Genomic DNA, 18164 nt, shown 5'->3' on the forward strand with positions numbered 1-18164 from the left:
GCTGAGCCCTGGACTTGAACAAAGTCTTTTAAAAATGTTGGATTTGCTAAGCAGGGAAAATGAACTTTGAAAAGCATGTTGCTAAGTGAAAGAAGACAGTCACAAAGGGCCACAGGCTGCATGATCCCATTCACTGGGAATGTCTGGAATACACAAATCTATAGAGATGCATAATATATCAGTGGTTGTCAGAGGCTGGGGGTGGGTGAGTGGGCAGGAGGGGAAATGAAAGTTTGGGAGGTGGTGATGGCTAAAGGACATAGTATCTTTTGCGGGGGAGTGATTAAAAACTGATCCTGGTGATTGTTACACTACTAAAAGCCACGGAACTGTGTGCTTCCAATGGGGGGATTGTATGGTAGGCAAATTTTATCTCAATCAAGCCCCTCCCCTACCCTCTGAAAAGAAAGTGATCAAGCAGCTGGGGCCTCCCAGCCCTGCACTGCTTTGGCAGGATGCAAAGATGAATAAAGTACTGCTTTTGCCTGGACATGGAACAACCCAGACTGGTTCCACGCTGGGAAAGAAGTACATCAAGGCTGTCACCCCGTTTATTTAACTTATATGCAGAGTACATCATGCAAAATGCTGGGCTGGATGAAGCACAAGCTGGAATCAAGATCGCCAGGAGAAATATCAATAACCTCAGATACTCAGATGACAACATCCTTACGGCAGAAAGCAAAGAACTCTTGAAGAAAGTGAAAGAGGAGAGTGAAAAAGTTGGCTTAAAACTCAACATTCAGAAAACTAAGATCATGGCCGGTCCCATCACCTCATGGCAAATAGATGGGGAAACAGTGACAGACTTTATTTTGGGGGGCTCCAAAATCACTGCAGATGATGACTACAGCCATGAAATTAAAAGATGTTTGCTCCTTGGAAGAAAAGCTATAACCAACCTAGATAGCATATTAAAAAGCAGAGACATCACTTTGCCAACAAAGGTCTGTCTAGTTAAAGCTATGGTTTTTCCAGTAGTCATGTATGGATATGAGAGTTGGACTATAAAGAAAGCTAAACGCCGAAGAATTGATGCTTTTGAACCGTGGTGTTGGAGAAGACTTGAGAGTCCCTTGGACTGCAAGGAGATCCAACCAGTCCATTCTAAAGGAAATCAGTCCTGGGTGTTCATTGGAAGGACTGATGCTGAAGGTGAAACTCCAATACTTTGGCCACCTGATAAGAAGAACTGACTCATTGGAAAAGACCCTGATGCTAGGAAAGATTGAAGGCGGGAGGAGAAGGGGATGACAGAGGATGAGATGGTTGGACGGCATCACTGACTCAATGGACATGAGTTTGAGCAAGCTCCGGGAGCTGGCGATAGACAGGGAAACCTGGTGTGCTGCAGTCCATGGGTCGCGATGAGTCGGACATGACTGAGTGACGGAACTGACTGAACTGACTTTGCCTTTAGGTTGCTCACAGCCTGGGAGGCAACATACATGGCAAAAAAAGTGTTAGTCACTCAGTTGTGTCTGACTCTTTGTGATCCCATGGACTGTAGCCCACCAGGCTCCTCTGTCCATGGGATTTCCCAGGTAAGAATACTGGAGTGGGTTGCCATTCCCTCCTCCAGGGGATTTCCCAACTCAGGGATTGAACCTGGGTCTCCTGTATCACAGGCGGATTCTTTACTGTCTGAGTCACCAGGGCAAAGGGCAGGGTCAAATTCAAGGTGGTTCACAAGCCACCCTCCAAGACTCAATGGGGTGGAGGGACCAGGATGGGGACCATCTGCTTGGGGCCTCGGGATGGTGCATTTCAGCTTGGCCTTGCTGGAGGCTCGGCAGTACTGGGGAGAACAGAGCTGGGCCCCAGGGCAGCAGGATGGTGAGGACGTGGAGGGAGGGGCAGCCGTACCCGCAGGTTGTTCTTCTCCTCTTTCCTCTTTATCCAGTTGAGGGCCTGCTGCTGGGGGTCGATGCAGAGGGGGAAGCGGCTGGCCCGGGTGGTGAGGATGCCGTTCTGAACTGAGAGCTCATCAGGGGGAAGCCCCTGGGAGCCCCACCTGGAAGGGACAGCGACAGGGGAAATGGGGACTTTTCTGGCTGAGTTGTGAACTGACCGGGAGCATCCAAATCGGGGGAGCTGGGCGGTCAGCGCTCCCTGCAGTCTCTGTGAAGGCGGGTCAGGCAGGCACACCGCCAGCTCTGCACGCTGCCCTGAGGCTCCCCTGGTCCTCCCAGCTCGGGGTCGCCCTCACCTGCTGATCTCCACGTCATCCGTGAGCAGGTTCTCCAGTCGGAAGGGCTGGCTCAGGGGTATCCCCCGCTCCAGGATGTCATTCTGCCACACCTGGTTGACCATCTCATCCCGGAATTCCCACGTGAAGGCGCCCTCATAGCTCAGGAAGGCTGCACACAGCAGGCAGTCACCCAGCAACTTCACCCGCCGGTGCATCAGCTCGTCCAAATCATTCAGCCACCTGGCACAGGAGACGGGAGGCAGGGGCTGCCCTGAGTCATCACCTTCCAGCACAACTCAAAGGAACTTTCTAGAAGAACCAGCCTGACATATGGCCGGGAGGGAGCTCGCCAGAAGGAAACATTTCCTGAGATATTCTTTTCTTGTTGAGAACAGGGATCACTGACTCACTTTGCCAGTTCCCCATCTAGTGAACCCAAAGTTTTCAAAGGCTTCGTTCAATCCCAGGTGTTCAGCAGAACCCAGCATCTAACAGGGACCTTGATAAATGTTTGGGGGATACATTTGGTCTCAAAGATACGCATTAAGTTGTAATCGAATTGTTTCCAAACACCTAACTAATACCTTATAAACATGACCAGCAGAGCATGAGCCCCTATCCTACTGCGTGACAAAATTCTGACCAAGAAAAAATAAAGCAGGTGTTTCATTTAGCCTCTTCTGGTAAGCAGCCAAAGTCTTCTAGATTTCATTTGTTAGTGTTTATTTGGCTGTGCCGGGTCTTCATTGCAGCACGTGGGGTCTTCTCGATCTTCATCAGGCCATGGGATTTAGGGGGGTGTCATGGGAACTCTTCAGTTCGCGGCGTGTGGGATCTAGTTCCCTGACCAGGGATGGTACCCAAAAGAAAGAAAGCACCAAGTCATGTCCAACTCTTTGAGACCCCATGGACTGTAGCCCGCCAGGCTCCTCTGTCCATGGGATTCTCCAGGCAAGAATACTGAAGTGGGTTGTCATTTCCTTCTCTAGAGGAACTTCCCGACCCAGGAATTGAACCCAGGTCTCGCACATTGCCAGCAGATGCTTTACCGACTGAGCTACATGGGAAGCTATGTGGGATGGAACCCGGGCCCCCTGCATTGGGAGCACGGAGCCTTAGTAGCACTAAGACCACCAGGAAAGCCCTTCTAGATTTTAGACATATTGAAAATGGTTTGTTTCCCACAAGCAAACAATATTTTCCAGCGTTTTCCATACATTTTTACAGGTTTCAGGTTAGAAACTGTATCACAACCAGTGGACCATCTATGGCCCAGTGATCCTCTTGCCTGTAAGCATCAAGCAACTCCACCTGCTTAAAAGTGAAGGTCAGGAGTGAACCAGCCACAAGGGGTGCCAGCAACAGAGAAGGTCCTCCTCCAGACAGGTCCAGAAGGGACTTGGGGTTAAAGGTCATCAAGAAACAAACACTCTGTTCAGTGTGGAAATTCCTTAAAAGACTAGAAATAGAACTGCCATATAACCCAGCAATCACACTACTGGCATGCACACAGAGGAAACCAGAAGTGAAAGAGACATGTGTACCCCAATGTTCATCACAGCACTGTTTACAATAGCCAGAACATGGAAGCAACCTGGGTGTCTATTGGCAGACGAATGGATAAGAAAACGGTGGTACATATACACAGTGGAATATTACTCAGCCATTAAAAAGAATATATTTTAATCAGTACTAATGAGGTGGATGAAACTGGAGCCTATTATACAGAGTGAAGTAAGTCAGAAAGTAAAATACCAATACAGTATACTAATGCATATACATGGAATTTAGAAAGATGGTAACAATGACCCTATATGCGAGACAGCAAAAGAGACACAGATGTATAGAACAGTCTTTTGGACTCTGTGGGAGAAGACGAGGTTGGGATGATTTGAGAGAATAGCACTGAAACATGTATATTATCATATGTGAAACAGATCACCAGTCCAGGTTCAATGCATGAGGCTGGGTGCTCAGGGCTGGTGCACTGGGATGACCCTGAGGGATGGGATGGGGAGGGAGGTGGGAGGGGGGTTCAGGATGGGGAACACATGTACACCCATGGTTGATTCATGTCAATGTATGGCAAAAACCACTACAATATTGTAAAGTAATTAGCCTCCAATTAAAATTTAACAAAGAAACAAACATTCCCAGGCTCCAGGGCACTAGTTTCTCCCTGTCTCCACCGCTGCCTCTCCTTAACAGTCATTCAGTAAATAACACTAGAGACCTAATTTTAAAAGAAGATATATATATATAGAGGAGACTTCCCTGGTGGTGCAGTGGTTAAAACTTTGACTTTCAAGGGTGTTCAATCCCTGGTCAGGGAACAAGGATCCCACATGCCTCATGGCCAAAATACCAAAACATAAAATAGAAGCAATATTGTAACAAATTCAATCAAGACTTTAAACATCAAAAATTCTTAATTAAAAAAAAAGAATCTATAAAATAGGCATTATCCACCTTAGACATGATAATAGTAAGATCAGAACTTTTTCACATGGTTTTCAGCTCAGAATGCAGTGTGGAATAAAGATTCCATATGGAAAGAAATTCTGTTGCTAATGTTCACTCACAAACCACAGAGTTTTCAGACTTTCCCTGGTGGTCCAGTGGTTAAGACTCCGTGCTTGCAATGCAGGGGGCCTTGGGTCGATCCCTGGTCAGGGAATTGGATCCCACATACCACAACTAAGACCCAGTGCAACCAAGAAACAAACAAATAAATATTAATTTTTTTTAAAATCCCCTCAAAGTGTGGCTTAGAGCCACTTAGCAGGAGGGCCCATTACTCAGGCTGACCTGACATTCTCCGAGCCCAACCCCGAGATGAGCTTGTCAGCTGCGATCAACCGTCTCTCCATGATCTCGGCTTCCTCTTGTAGCTTCTGCTTCTCCAGTATGGCTGCCTCATATTTGGCCCCCAGAGCTTCCAGTTCCCTCTGGATCGCTGCCAGCTCATTCTGGATCTTCTCCAGCTCACGTTTGGTAAGGTAGAAATTCCGCTCCAGCCTGGCCACCTAAGTGAAGACAATTTCCAAAATAGTGGGCAAAAGGACAGTCATGAGGTGTGGATAAGACAGTCTCACACCTGGCTTATGTCCATCTGCTTTTTTTTTTTTTGGCCATGCCATTGTTGGAGAAGGAAATGGTAACCCACTCCAGTATTCTTGCCTGGAGAATCCCATGGACGGAGAAGCCTGGTAGGCTACAGTCCATGGGGTCGCAAAGAGTCGGACACGACTGAGCAACTGAACGGAACGGATGCAGCTTGTGGGTTCTTAGTTCCCCGACCAGGAAATGAACCCAGGCCCATGGCAGTGAAAGCACTGAGTCTTAACCACTGAACTGCCAGGGAATTCCTCCACCTGCATTTCTATCATTGTCCCTATCCTCTGGGGCCACCCACAGCAAGGCACGTGGCTTCTCCTCTTAGGAACCTTTTCAATGGTTTAATGCAAAAATCACACATCCCATTCGAAAAAAGATGTCCTGTACTGAGTTAGCAGACAACTTAATTTTCATGTGATTTAAGATCCCAGTAAGAGGACCCTGTGAATCTAAGTCCAAAACTCAAAAAAATGCATTGAAGATTGTGTGTGTGTTTGTGTGTGTGTGTTCAGTAACATCAATCGTATCCAACTCTTGTGACCGCAGTAGACTGTAGCCCACCAGGCTCCTCTGTCCATGGGATTTTCCCATCAAGAAGACTGGAGTGGGTTGCCATTTCCTCCTCCAGGGGATCATCCTGACTCAGGGATCGAAGCTTCACCTCCGGCATCTCCTTCATTGCAGGCGAATTCTTTACCACTGAGCCACCAGTGAAGCCCTGCATTGAAAATACTACCAGTCCTATTATGGGTTCTAAGTTTTCTGAGTGACAAAATCCTGAGTTAAAAAGCAATGTCAAAATATGTCTCGGGCATTCCCTGGTGGTTCCGTGGTTAAGAATCCAATGCAGGGGGCATGGGTTCGATCCCTGGTAGGGTAACTAAGATCCCACATGCCTTGGGGCACCTAAGCTGGAGTGCTGCCATCACTGAGCCACAATCAGAGATAAGCCTGCATACCACAACTAATATCCTACACAGCCAAAAATAAACAAATACAAACACATCTCAAAATGATGGAACCAACCTTATACAATTCTCTCTGTGTTGTGTCCTCTGTATGTTACTTTGACCCAGTGGTTCTCAACAGGGACTTATTTTGCCTCCCCAAAGGGACACATGGCAATGTCTGGAGACATTTCTGCTAGTTGAAACTTGGGGGCATCTAGAAGGTAGAGGCCAGGGATGCTGTTCAACATCCTACAATGCCCAGGACAGCTCCACAGAACAAAAAAGGGTTCAATCCAAAATGACAATAGTGCCAAGGATGGGAAACCCTGCATTAGCCCTCCCTGGAGAATGATTTTTACCCTCTTTTATTCAATAATCTTTCACAATGTTATATGGGAGAGAAGTCTGGGGGAGAATGGATACATGTACATGTATGGCTGAATCCCTTCGCTGTCCACCTGAAACTATCACAACATTGTTAATCAGCTACACTCCAATATAAAATTAAAAGTTAAAAAAAATCTTTTAGCCTTTGGCTCTGTCAGTTCACATTACATCTAAATGAGAGCTGTATGTACTTGGGGGAAAATGTTTATATGGTTTAAAATGAGAAGCTTGCCAGAAATTTTCCAGTAAAGCTGTGGACACATTCATTCTGACTCCAAAATGATCTCTTAGCAGAAGTGAGCAGGGCTTACAGATGGGCAGTACCTTGTCTCTTTTGGGCTTGATTTCTTTAAAAACATCACAGTAGCCCATCACAGCTTCAACAAACTTCAGCATCCCCAAGCCTGCCTTGCTCACGGCTTCCATTTCCTCGGTCGTGGTATTGAGGGTCTTCAAGAGGCCTAAAGGTCAAAGATGCAATGATCTCAATGAGCAATGAGCTTTGTCTCAGGAAAATAAAAAGAGAAATAAGCTACCTATGAACAAAGCAAGTGTAACTAGTTCCTTTCTCCCAGTAATCCTGTGAGAGGGATCGGACAGCTCTCCCACAGATAACAGGTGGATCCAACCTTAAATGAGTTCTTTGTGAGACGATGTTTAAGATGTGAGTAAGGGGCACAGGTTACTGCCACCCAGGACACCCTATGACACAGGCCCTGGAGACCCAAGGCATCAGTGAGGACTCCCAACTGGGCACCAAAGTGGCTCAGAGCTGGCAGTTAACTGGGGTTCATTTAACTGTCATTATGGGGGCAACATCACCTCCACCTGCCCCCTCACTCTGGAAGCAAATTCACCTAAATGGAAACCCATCCAAGGACTGGCTAAAGAGAGCCCCTTGGGTTACCGACTCGATGGACATGAGTTTGAGTGAACTCTGGGAGTTGGTGATGGACGGGGAGGCCTGGTGTGCTGTGATTCATGGGGTCGCAAAGAGGCAGACACGACTGAGCGACTGAACTGAACTGAACTGGGTTTCTGTAGTTGTTATCCTTCCAGTTTTAATTAGTTGTGTTTTAAAGTGGCTGATAAAATGCACTGATGATAAAGTTCTGAATAAGCCACTGATAAACAGTGACACAATGAACTTGTATCATTCCCACTGGCTAAGCCCTGGGGGCAGATCAGGAGTCAGGCTTAGCAGGAACTGTGTGGCTTCTGTAACTGAAAAGAAGGGAATGGGGTGGGTGGTGCTGGCTCGTCCTCCTCGCCCACACCCCAGGGACCTGCAGAAGACTTCATACAGGCAAGAGGCCCAAGGTTAGACTAGTTCTTTTTTTTTCTGCCCCTGAACAACCCTTTTGCCTAATTGAGCTGAAATTCACAAAACATAAAATGAACCATGTTAAAGTGTATACATGTCAGTGGCATTTAGTAGATTCACAAGATTCTGCAGGCCTTATCTCCACCTAGCTGCAAGACATTCTCATCATCTCAAAGGGAAACTTCCCAGCTATTCAGCAAGCACAACCCATTTCCCCTCCCCAGACACTGGTAAGCATTGATCTGCTTTCTGTCCCTATGGATTCACCTATGGATATTTCATATAAATGGAGTTATAATATGTGATCTTTTGTGCCTGACTTCTTTCACTCGGCAGCTAAAACAGAAATGAGGCTTACTCCTTTTATGACCGAATAATATTCCACTGTGTGGATATGTTTGTTCTTGTTATCCATTCATCTGCTGATAGACACGAGGGTTGTCTCCACCTTTCGGCTATTGTCCATAATGCTGTCAGGGACATTGCATATAAACTTTTGTTTGAATATGTATTTTCTACTCCTTTGGGTATACACATAGGAGTGAAATGGTTGGTTGGAACACATGGTAATTCTATGATTAACCTTCTGAGGAACTGCCAAACTGTTTTCCACATGATTTTACGTTTCTGCCAACAGCGTAAAAGCGTTGCAAGTTCTCCACATCCTCCCCAACACTTGTTGTTTTGTGTGGTTTTGTTTAAATTACACCATCCGAGTGGATCTGAATGCTACCTCATTGTGGTTTGATGTGCATTTTCCTAGTGACCAGCATTAAGCATAGTTTCATGTGCCTTTTGGCCATCTGTCTATCTTTTTTGGAGAAATGTCTATGCCAGACCTTTGCCCATTAGACCGATTCTTGGCACCACTATGCCCATCAGATAAGACGCAAAGAAGACAAGGTAGAGTGGACTCCGGAAGACAGCTGTGTTTCCTGCTAGGGAGAACTAGAGCTATTGCTGAATTACACATTCATGGGGCATCCGCTGCCACTGCCCACCCAGCCACCACCCTCTGTTTCATGCAACTATGCCGCCATCTTCCTCTAGGGACAATCCTTCCTGTTCTTCCATAGGCACAGCCACAGCAACACCATTTGGCCACCATGGGAGGTGTACCTGCTACAAGCCCCCTCCTCTCCCTCCCTCCCTGCCCCAAAGACTGAACCGCCAGGTTGAGAACCAGCCTGGCTGTCGCCTCCGTCCATCTGTGCTCACCTCTGATGTTCTTAACTTGGCTCTGGGTAATGGAATCAAAGTCGATTTCCATCAGAGACCTCAAGAAGTTGGGGTCGGACATCATGCCCTTGGCGGTTTTCCAGTTGAGTTCTTTGTAGCCTTTCATGATGAGGATGCACTCACAGACCGTCTGCACCTGCTTCGGGGGCTTAGCAAAGGACCTGGGGGAGAAACAGACACATATGAGGATCAGACGCAGGATGTGGCCAGGATTTGGCCCAAAGGAAGATTCCAGAAAAAAATGGCTCAACCCAGAACCGTCTCTTGGAGGTAATACTGCGTGGAGGCAAAGGGGACCACATCCCAACACCAACTTGGGCTCCTGGGGATGAGTTTTTCCAAGGCCTGGACTCAGTCTCCTTCATCAGGTGCCAGTTCATAGTCCTAGATTCAGACCGGGCACCAGGAACACAGCAGGGCATCATTTAGTGCAAACCCAGGCTACCCCTGAATCGGCAGGGCAGGGTGGAGCCTGAGAATCTGTGCTTTTAATTACACCCTGGGGTGACTCCTCAGACTCTAAGTGGTAGCGTCATTATTGTCATGATCATCATCAACCTATTTTCCATTTACCAGATGAAGAAATGGGGTTCCAGTGCTTGGATGGCCTGCCTGTGTCTACATAGCCCGTGGAGTCTGAGGTCCCTGCACCCTGGGCTCCTTCAGGCTGTGGAAATTGTTATCTGGCTTTGACAAAGCTAGACCATCACTCAGCTGCTCTGACAAAGCTAGACCATCACTTACAGGTCCAGCACCCTCCACCCTCCAGCGAACGGGAAATCTAAAAGGATCAGGAGAATGCAAGGCAGCATCGGCAGCGCGAAGACCCGAGAAGGAACAAGTGGCACATTGCTGGTGCCCAGGGGGCCCCGCTTGGCTGCCTGCTGCCCGGCCATGTCTCTACACGTCACACGAGGCGCGCAGGCACCTAAACCGTGGAGAGAGACAGAATCAGAAGGAAAATGATGAAGAAAAAGGAAAGGAAAGGATTTGGAAAATGAAGAGCCTCACCCCACCCCCAAGAAGGGCAAGGAGTAGCCTGGGGAGAGGCCAGAAGGCCCCAGAGGAGGGAGGCAGGGAGGGCCAGTGTGGAGGGAGAAACAGAGAAAGAACAATCTGAGCCACACAGTAGTGTGGAGACTCTGAACCTGGCAGCCATACCCCCACCCCGCCTGCCCCCCACCCACTCACCCTCACAGCACAGGGACAAGCCAGAGCAATGCTCCAGCACAAAACCCGACCATTAAAGTAATGGACCTGAGTCACCAGGGAAAGGCTCAATTATGCGGCGTTAGGCGCTTACAACAGCGGGGATGCTGTCAACTGTTTTTAAAAGGTTCCCTTCGGGGCTGATGAAGACCAGGCCAAGCCACTGCTCTCTGAATAATCCGAGCAGGAGGGGGTCAGTGAGATGTTTTCAGACACAAGTGGGAAAGAGCCTCGGGGCAGCGTGCTGAGCCATTTGGACTGGTCCCAGGTTCTCAGCTTTCTCATCTGTAAAGTGGGGAAGCGGAACCGGAAACTTGGAGCCCCCAAAGCCTTTGAGTCTATGAAAGGGAAGCTCTCGGGGATCAGTTTATGAACCGGTTCCAGGAACCTCATTTATCCAGAACATGGTGTTGTGGTGCCAGATAACCAAGGAGTTTGCAATAGTAAGGTTACCAAACACTGTTTTATGAGTTATATAAAATGGTATAAAAATAGGGAAAAAAGTAAGATCACAAGTCTGAGAAATGAAAGTGTTTCTGATTCATCTGACTCCTTTCTTCTACCACAACAGAAATTCAGGGTGGGCTTCCCTGATGGTTCAGTGGTTAAGAATCCACCTTGTATTGCAAGGGACACCAGTTCGATCCCTGGTCTGGGAAGATCCCACGTGCCTCAGAGCAACTGAGCCCCAGAGCCGCAACTACTGAGCCCACACGCCCTGGAGCCCGTGCTCCACAACAAGAGAAGTCACTGCAATGAGAAGCCCACACACGATAACAAAGAGTAGCCCCTGCTCACCTCAACTAGAGAAAGCCCGAGTGCACCAAGGAAGACCCAGCACAGCCAGGAAATAAATCAGTCTTTTTAACAAAGAAAGAAAGAAACTCAGGGAGAGACAGACAGACAGATGGAGGAGAACACCAATTACAAGCTTTATTCCCCACCTCCCTTCACTCCACCCCAGACACTGTCTTTGCTTTTCCCTCAATCTACACTCCTTCCAGCCCCTCTAGCCTCTATCCCATGTCCCGTTTAAATATCACTTCCTGGGGTTCACCTTCCCTGACTACTCACCCCCCAGACTAGATCGGGTGCCCCATTATCCAAAGTCATAGCAACCCAAACCCCGCCTCCCTGACCTCTTCCTGGGTAATTTTATTATTCACGCGATTCCCAAGTGCACACTCGTGCCTCCCCCAGACTGTGGGTTCCATGAGGTAAAGACCGCCCAGGCTGGCTCACTGTCTCTCAGCCCCCACGCCAGCACAGGGTGGGCAGGCAGTAGGCACCCGATGGTACTGAACGAAGAAAAGGAAGAAAAGCAAAGTCACAGGCCAGGAACAAAGGGAGCCTTTTATACTCCGGAGAAACATCCACTACTAATCTTCATTACTCTTAATCTCCCTGCCTTAACATCTAATGGTTTCTGCAAAGGGGATTGAGCATTATAGAGAGGAAGTGCTATTTAAAGAATTAAAGGATTAGGGAATCGTCAAGCCCTAAGTGCTGGCTCATCACCCTTAACATCTAAATGGCCTAAACAAAGCCAGATTGTAGTCATCTGGATCCAAACTTATTAAATCCCAGGAAAAAATCCCAAAGAGATCAAAGATTTAAAGGTAAACAATTAAACTATAAAAGTATAGGAAGAAACCACGGGGAGATTACAGTCTTCCAGTTGCAAGGCCTTTTAAATATGAGGTCATAGCAAAAAGCCACAAAATAAAATATCGCCAAAATCTGCCTAATAAAAATAAAAATTTATTTGTTTCACAGCAAACACAAACACACACACAAACCACCTAAACAAAGTCAAATGGCTGAGATGTCTCTGGTGGACCAGTGGTTAAGACTTTGCCTCCCAATGCAGGAGGTGGGGGTTTGACCCCTACAGTCAGGGGGCTTAGAGCCCACATGCCTCTTGGCCAAGAAACCAAAACAGAAAACAGAAGCAATATTGTAACGAATTCAATAAAGACTTTAAAAATGATCCACATCAAACACAATTTTGTTTTTAAAGTCAACTGGCTGATGACAAACTGGGAAAATTACTCGCAACTCACATCACACATAAAAAGCTAATCTCACTATTAATATAAAAAGCCCCTGGAAAGGGTAAGGGAAGCAAAAAAAAAAAAAAAGCAACAGCAACAAAAACAATTCAACAACAGGCAAAGCACATAAACAGTTCACAGAAAACGAACTACACAGACTCTCACACACATTTTTCACATAATAAAAAAAAAGGGAACTTCTCTCATCATAAGGGAGATGCACATTAGAACTACACAAGTATCATTGAGTGAGTGAAGTTGCTCAGTCGTGTCCAGCTCTTTGGGACCCCATGGGCTGCAGCCCAAGAATACTGGAATGGGTTACTATTTCCTTCTCCAGGGGATCTTCCCAACCCAGGGATCAAACCCAGGTCTCCCGCATTGCGGGCAGACACTTTAACCTCTGAGCCACCAGGAAAGCCCATCTATAAATAATCAAAACTCCAAGTGTTTAGTAGTGCCCTCTGTTGGTGAGGCCATGAAAAAGCAGGCACTTGCATATACTGCCAGTGGGAGTACAAATCGGTTCCACAACTATGGAGCGCATCAAGCAACAGCTGTAGACATCAACCCGGAGGAGGAAATGGCAACCCTCTCCAGCATTCTTGTCTGGGATAAGCCCAGGGACACAGGAGCCTGGAGGGCTACAGTTCATGGGGCTGCAAAGAGTCGGATATGACTGAGCGACTGACAGAGCATGCACTCACAAACACACACACAACTTTGCACCCAGCAATTCCACCTCTGAAAATGCATCCTTCCAGTGGACCCGGGCACAGTGAAGTAAGCATCATTCTTTGCCACATTGTTTGGAAAGGCAAAAAAACTGGAAATAAGGTAAAAATTCATAAATTGGGGCTGATTAAATAAATGATAGTACATTTGGGTTATTGTTAAGTAATGAGGTTCTCATACATCAACAGACAAAAGATCATCAAAGTGTCTTGTTAATGGAAAAAGCCAAGATGCAGAAAGTGATGTGTATTACCAATTATATTTTAAAAAGAAAGAAAAGAGAATATGTGGGTATCCCTTGTTCTACAACCCTTAGAGTCCAACGTCAGGAACTGAAGAGACACTGGTACACCTGGTTGCCTTGAGCACACACAAAAACTCTCTGGATGGGACTTCCCTAGCAGTCCTGTTGGTTAGGGTTCCAAGCTTCCACTGCAGGGGGCATAGGTTCAATCCTGCATATCATGGGATGTGGCCAAAAAAAAAAAAAAAAGAACACCTCTCTGGATGGATATATGGGAAATGTAAGCTGATCGCCGAAGAATCGATGCTTTTGAACTGTGGTGTTGGAGAAGACTCTTGAGAGTCCCTTATACTGCAAAGAGATCCAACCAGTCCATTCTAAAGGAGATCAATCCTGGATGTTCATTGGAGGGACTGATGCTGAAGCTGAAACTGCAATACTTTGGCCACCTCATGCGACGAGTTGACTCACTGGAAAAGACTCTGATGCTGGGAAAGGTTGGGGGCGGGAGGAGAAGGGGACGACGGAGAATGAGATGGCTGGATGGCATCACCGACTCTGTGGACATGAGTTTGAGTGTACTCCGGGAGTTGGTGATGGACAGGGAGGCCTGGCGTGCTGTAATTCATGGGGTCGCGGAGAGTCGGACACGACTGAGCGACTGAACTGAACTGATATGAGATATACATAATCATACCATGGTTCTCTATCCTGTAGGGGGAGGGGAACTAAGCTGATGAGGAGAAGGTCAGAGGGGGCTTTTCATGACACGTTATTTTGATGTTAGAACCAGGACCTAGCTGATGTATATGTGGCACTGACCCCATGCTCAAACCAGTTCTGAGAGATCTTTACATAATAGCTTACTGGACCCTCACAGTATCTACCCTGAGCTTCAGGGCTTTCCTGATAGCTCAGTTGGTAAAGAATCTGCCTGCAATGCAGGAGACCCCAGTTCGATTCCTGGGTCAGGAAGATCCTCTGGAGAAGGGATAGGCTACCCACTTCAGTATTCTTGGGCTTCCCCTGTGTCTCATCTGGTAAAGAATCTGCCCGTAATGTGGGAGACCTGGGTTTGACCCCTGTTTTGGGAAGATTCCCTGAAGAAGGGAAAGGCTACCCACTCCAGTATTCTGGCCTGGAAGTCGCAGAGTCAGACTCTGAGCGACTTTCACTTTCACTTTCAACCACCCTGAGGCTGTGGGGACAGTGATTATCATCTGCATTTTACAAATGAGGAAACCCCAGCACAGAGAGGTTAGGTGACTTGCCAAAGGTCACACAGCTGGGAAGAAGCAAAGCCATGCGTGAACATATCACCTGTTCCAATAACTACATTTTTAAAAATTACTCCTTTTAGGCCATAGGCCGCTTTTACTATCTCAGGGTTGATACAGGCACCCTGTCTAATCACAGGGGACACATATCAAGCTCTCCATGTGGTCCCATGGAAACCCCCTCTCACCAGCCCCTTGGATTGTTGAGGGGATTCACAACCTTCTCCTCCTTCCAGACAAATCCCCCTCAAAGATCCTTCCCAATTCTGTTCTCAGAATGTTTTTATGCTGCTGACCTGAGTTGTTGTTGTTGTTGTTGATGTTTAGTCACTAAGTTGTATCCAACTCTTTCCGTTCCGTTCCGTCGCTCAGTCGTGTCTGACTCTTTGCGACCCTGTGGACTGTAGCCTTCCAGGCTTCTCCGTCCATGGGATTCTCCAGGCAAGAATACTGGAGTGGGTTACCGTTTCCTTCTCCAGGGGATCTTCCCGACCCAGGGATCGAACCCGGGTCTCCCGCATTGGAGGCAGATGCCTTAACCTCTGAGCCACCAGGGAAGCCCCCTTAAGCTATCAGGAAAGCCCTGAAGCTCTTTGGACCCCGCCAGACTCCTCTGTCCATGGGATTTCCCAGGCAAGAATACTGGAGTGGGTTGCCATTTTCTTCTCCAGGGGATCTCCCCAACCCAGGCAGCAAACCTGTCTCCTGCATTGGGAGGCAGATTCTTTACCATCGGCGCCACCAGGCAGAGCAGAGACCCAAATCCATAGAACCAGTGGTTGGATGTTTCCCTTGAAAATGCACATATTCATGGTCTCTCTCACAACTCAGTCTAAACTTCCAACACATGCTACTGCAGTTTTAGAACAGCCATCCTGGAGCTGCCTAGGTGGCTCAGTGGTTAAAGAATCCATCAGCTAATACAGGAGCCGTGGGTCCAATCCCTGGTCCAGGAAGACCCCACATGTCACAGAGGAACTAAGCCCATGCACCACAACTATTGAGCCTGTACTCCAGAGACCAGGAGCTGCAACTGCTGAGCCCATGTGTCGCAACGACTGAAGCCTGCTTGCCGTAGAGCCCGTGCTCCACAACAAGAGAAGCCATGGCAATGAGAAGCCTGCATACCACAGCTAGAGAGTGGCCCCCGCTTGCCGCAAATAGAGAAAGCCCACGTGCAGCAACAAAGACCCAGCATAACCAAAATTAAATAAACAGAATTATAAAACATTCATCCATATACCTTCGTTGCAATCACACTGCAAACCTCTGAAATCAGGATCTCTTGCTAACAGCAGCAGCATCTCCAGATGACCCCACCCCCCGCCCAGGAGTCACTTGGGCTTCTTGCTCTGGAACAAGCTGAATGTTCTCTTTGAATCCACGTGTTTCACATGGACTGTAGCCTGCCAGGCTCCTCTCTCTGTCCATGGGATTTTCCAGGCAAGAGCCAACAACCGGAGCACGGCCTTGGACAAGGGCCACCATGCGGCCCTTAGGGAAAGAGAGGAGTTCAGAGAAGCAGCACCGTCCCACCAGGCACACGAAACACAGGTCAGCTTCCAGCCTGGAAACAGGAGTCTCTCTCACCGATTGTGCAGCCAGAAGGGCAACGCCCCTCCTGAAAATGAGGACGTGATGGTGAGTAAGGAGAGGAGACAGCTGAGGCTCCTAACAGAGGGACACATGAGCGGGGCCCAGCACGAAGACAGGGAATAGGCGTGGGGCAGGCAGGACGCGGTTTCTTCCTGGCTTCACTGGCGCTGCCAAACTTACCGCTGAGATCCACTAAGTACCCTAAGGAAACAGTGCCCCATGGTGGGAAGGAAGGAAACACCATACCAGGCCCCGCTTCTGGACAGCAAATGAGCCCTCTGGCTGCAGGGGTTGGAGTCATTTGACACACTGGTTTGCAGAATGGCTGGGGGCCACAATAAAGACTCACTCTCCTGGGAGTTCCCTGGAAGTCCAGTGGTTAAGGTTTGGCGCTCTCACTGCCCGGACCTAGGTTCAATCCCTGGTCGGGGAGCTAAGATTCTACAAGCCACGCAAGAGCAGCCAAAAAAAAAAACACCCTTCCCACCTCTAAAAGTCCATCATGTGTCTAGAAATGGATGAGGGCATTTCCCATCTGCTCTCAGCCTTTGGCACACCTGGCCTGCATCCAGGGCCCTGCCTTTCAGGACAGACACCCAATCATGTTCTCCTAAAGAAGACTGATTTACAAGGCTCCGCCTTTCCCACCAGCCCATTCTGGAACCCAATCTACTTCTGTGAGTAGCCAGGGTTCAAGGCCAGTGGGCTGGGCTACCTACTTACTGGGGCAAGTCAGCTCACCTCTCTGGGCTTAAGGACCCTCATTTCCAAATGAAGACGATGACAGTCCCCACCATGGAAAGTGGGCAGCACAGAAATGCTGAGTGCCATGATTATGTTGTCATTGCTGTCAGGGCTGATGCTGCTGGCCAAGCACACTTGGGGATGGCCAACTGTTACCTGATCTCAGTCACATCCGACTTGTCCAGCTTCTGCAGCTCCAGCTTGGCGGCCTCCAGGATGGGCATGACCTCAGCCAGGGCGGTCTCGGCCTCTGTCTTCTCCACCGCGATAATCTTGTTTTGCTCCTCTATCTCCATGGCTTTTTCCTCTGCCAGCTTCTTCTTCTCCTCCGCTGTGGGGGGAGAGGGAGGGGAATGAAGCCACTAAAGGTGGGGAGGATGGACCACTGCTCCTGAGCCAAAGCGACATAGCCTTCAAAGGTGGGCACTGGGACCTCCCCGGTGGCGCAGTGGGTAGGAATCGGCCTGCTAACGCAGGGGACACAGGTTCGGTCCCTGGTTCAGAACTGAGATCCCATGTGCCTCCACAGAGCAACTAAACCCATGCACCACAACTACTGAAGCCCTGGTGCCTAGAGCTTGTGCTCCGCAACAAGAGAAGACACCACAATGAGAAGCCTGCACACCGCAACTAAAGAGTAGCTCACACCTCCTGCAACTAGAGAAAGCTCGCCTGCAGCAACAAAGATCTAGCACAACAAAAAATAAATTAAAAAAATAATTTTTTTAAAAAAATGGGCACTGGGAGGAGGGGGTCAAATGAGCTTTGGCCAATATGGCAGCCTTGTGTGTTCCCAGTGGGACCAGAGTCCTCATGGTCCCTGGGGTCCCTAACACCAGGACAGCTGCTGCAACCTTGACCCTCCCTGACTAGCCCACCTATGTCTCCCGCCCACTCCATCCCATGAGACAACCCCAACCCTGCTTGGCCACTGTTAGCTGAGGACACCAGGGCTGCCCTTGAAGTTCTTCTGGCTTACTGAGATCTCTGCCTCTTCATCAGCTTTTCCTACGTTCATTCAGTCAGTCAGTTCAGTCGCTCAGTCACACCCGACTCTTTGCGACCCCATGGACTGGAGCACGCCAGGCCTCCCTATC

At 48.3% G+C, this 18164-nt stretch overlaps 1 protein-coding gene across 2 annotated transcripts in view; it reads right to left on the reverse strand.

The window, feature by feature from the left end:
* Positions 1-18164, reverse strand: part of DNAH10 (dynein axonemal heavy chain 10) — a 156602-nt gene that overhangs the window by 21302 nt on the left and 117136 nt on the right. For both annotated transcript variants that reach the window (XM_088828117.1, XM_055404325.2), the window contains 6 exons: positions 17224-17398; positions 9188-9369; positions 6970-7106; positions 5000-5217; positions 2210-2431; positions 1867-2014 (listed from right to left, as the gene is read on the reverse strand). In XM_088828117.1, the coding sequence (XP_088684243.1) occupies positions 1867-2014; positions 2210-2431; positions 5000-5217; positions 6970-7106; positions 9188-9369; positions 17224-17398 (1082 nt within the window). The remainder of the gene's footprint in view (positions 1-1866; positions 2015-2209; positions 2432-4999; positions 5218-6969; positions 7107-9187; positions 9370-17223; positions 17399-18164) is intronic.

This window comes from Moschus berezovskii, chromosome 19, assembly GCF_049115385.1.
Source record: "Moschus berezovskii isolate FMDL1 chromosome 19, NW_MosBer_1.0, whole genome shotgun sequence".
Lineage (NCBI taxonomy): Eukaryota > Metazoa > Chordata > Mammalia > Artiodactyla > Moschidae > Moschus > Moschus berezovskii.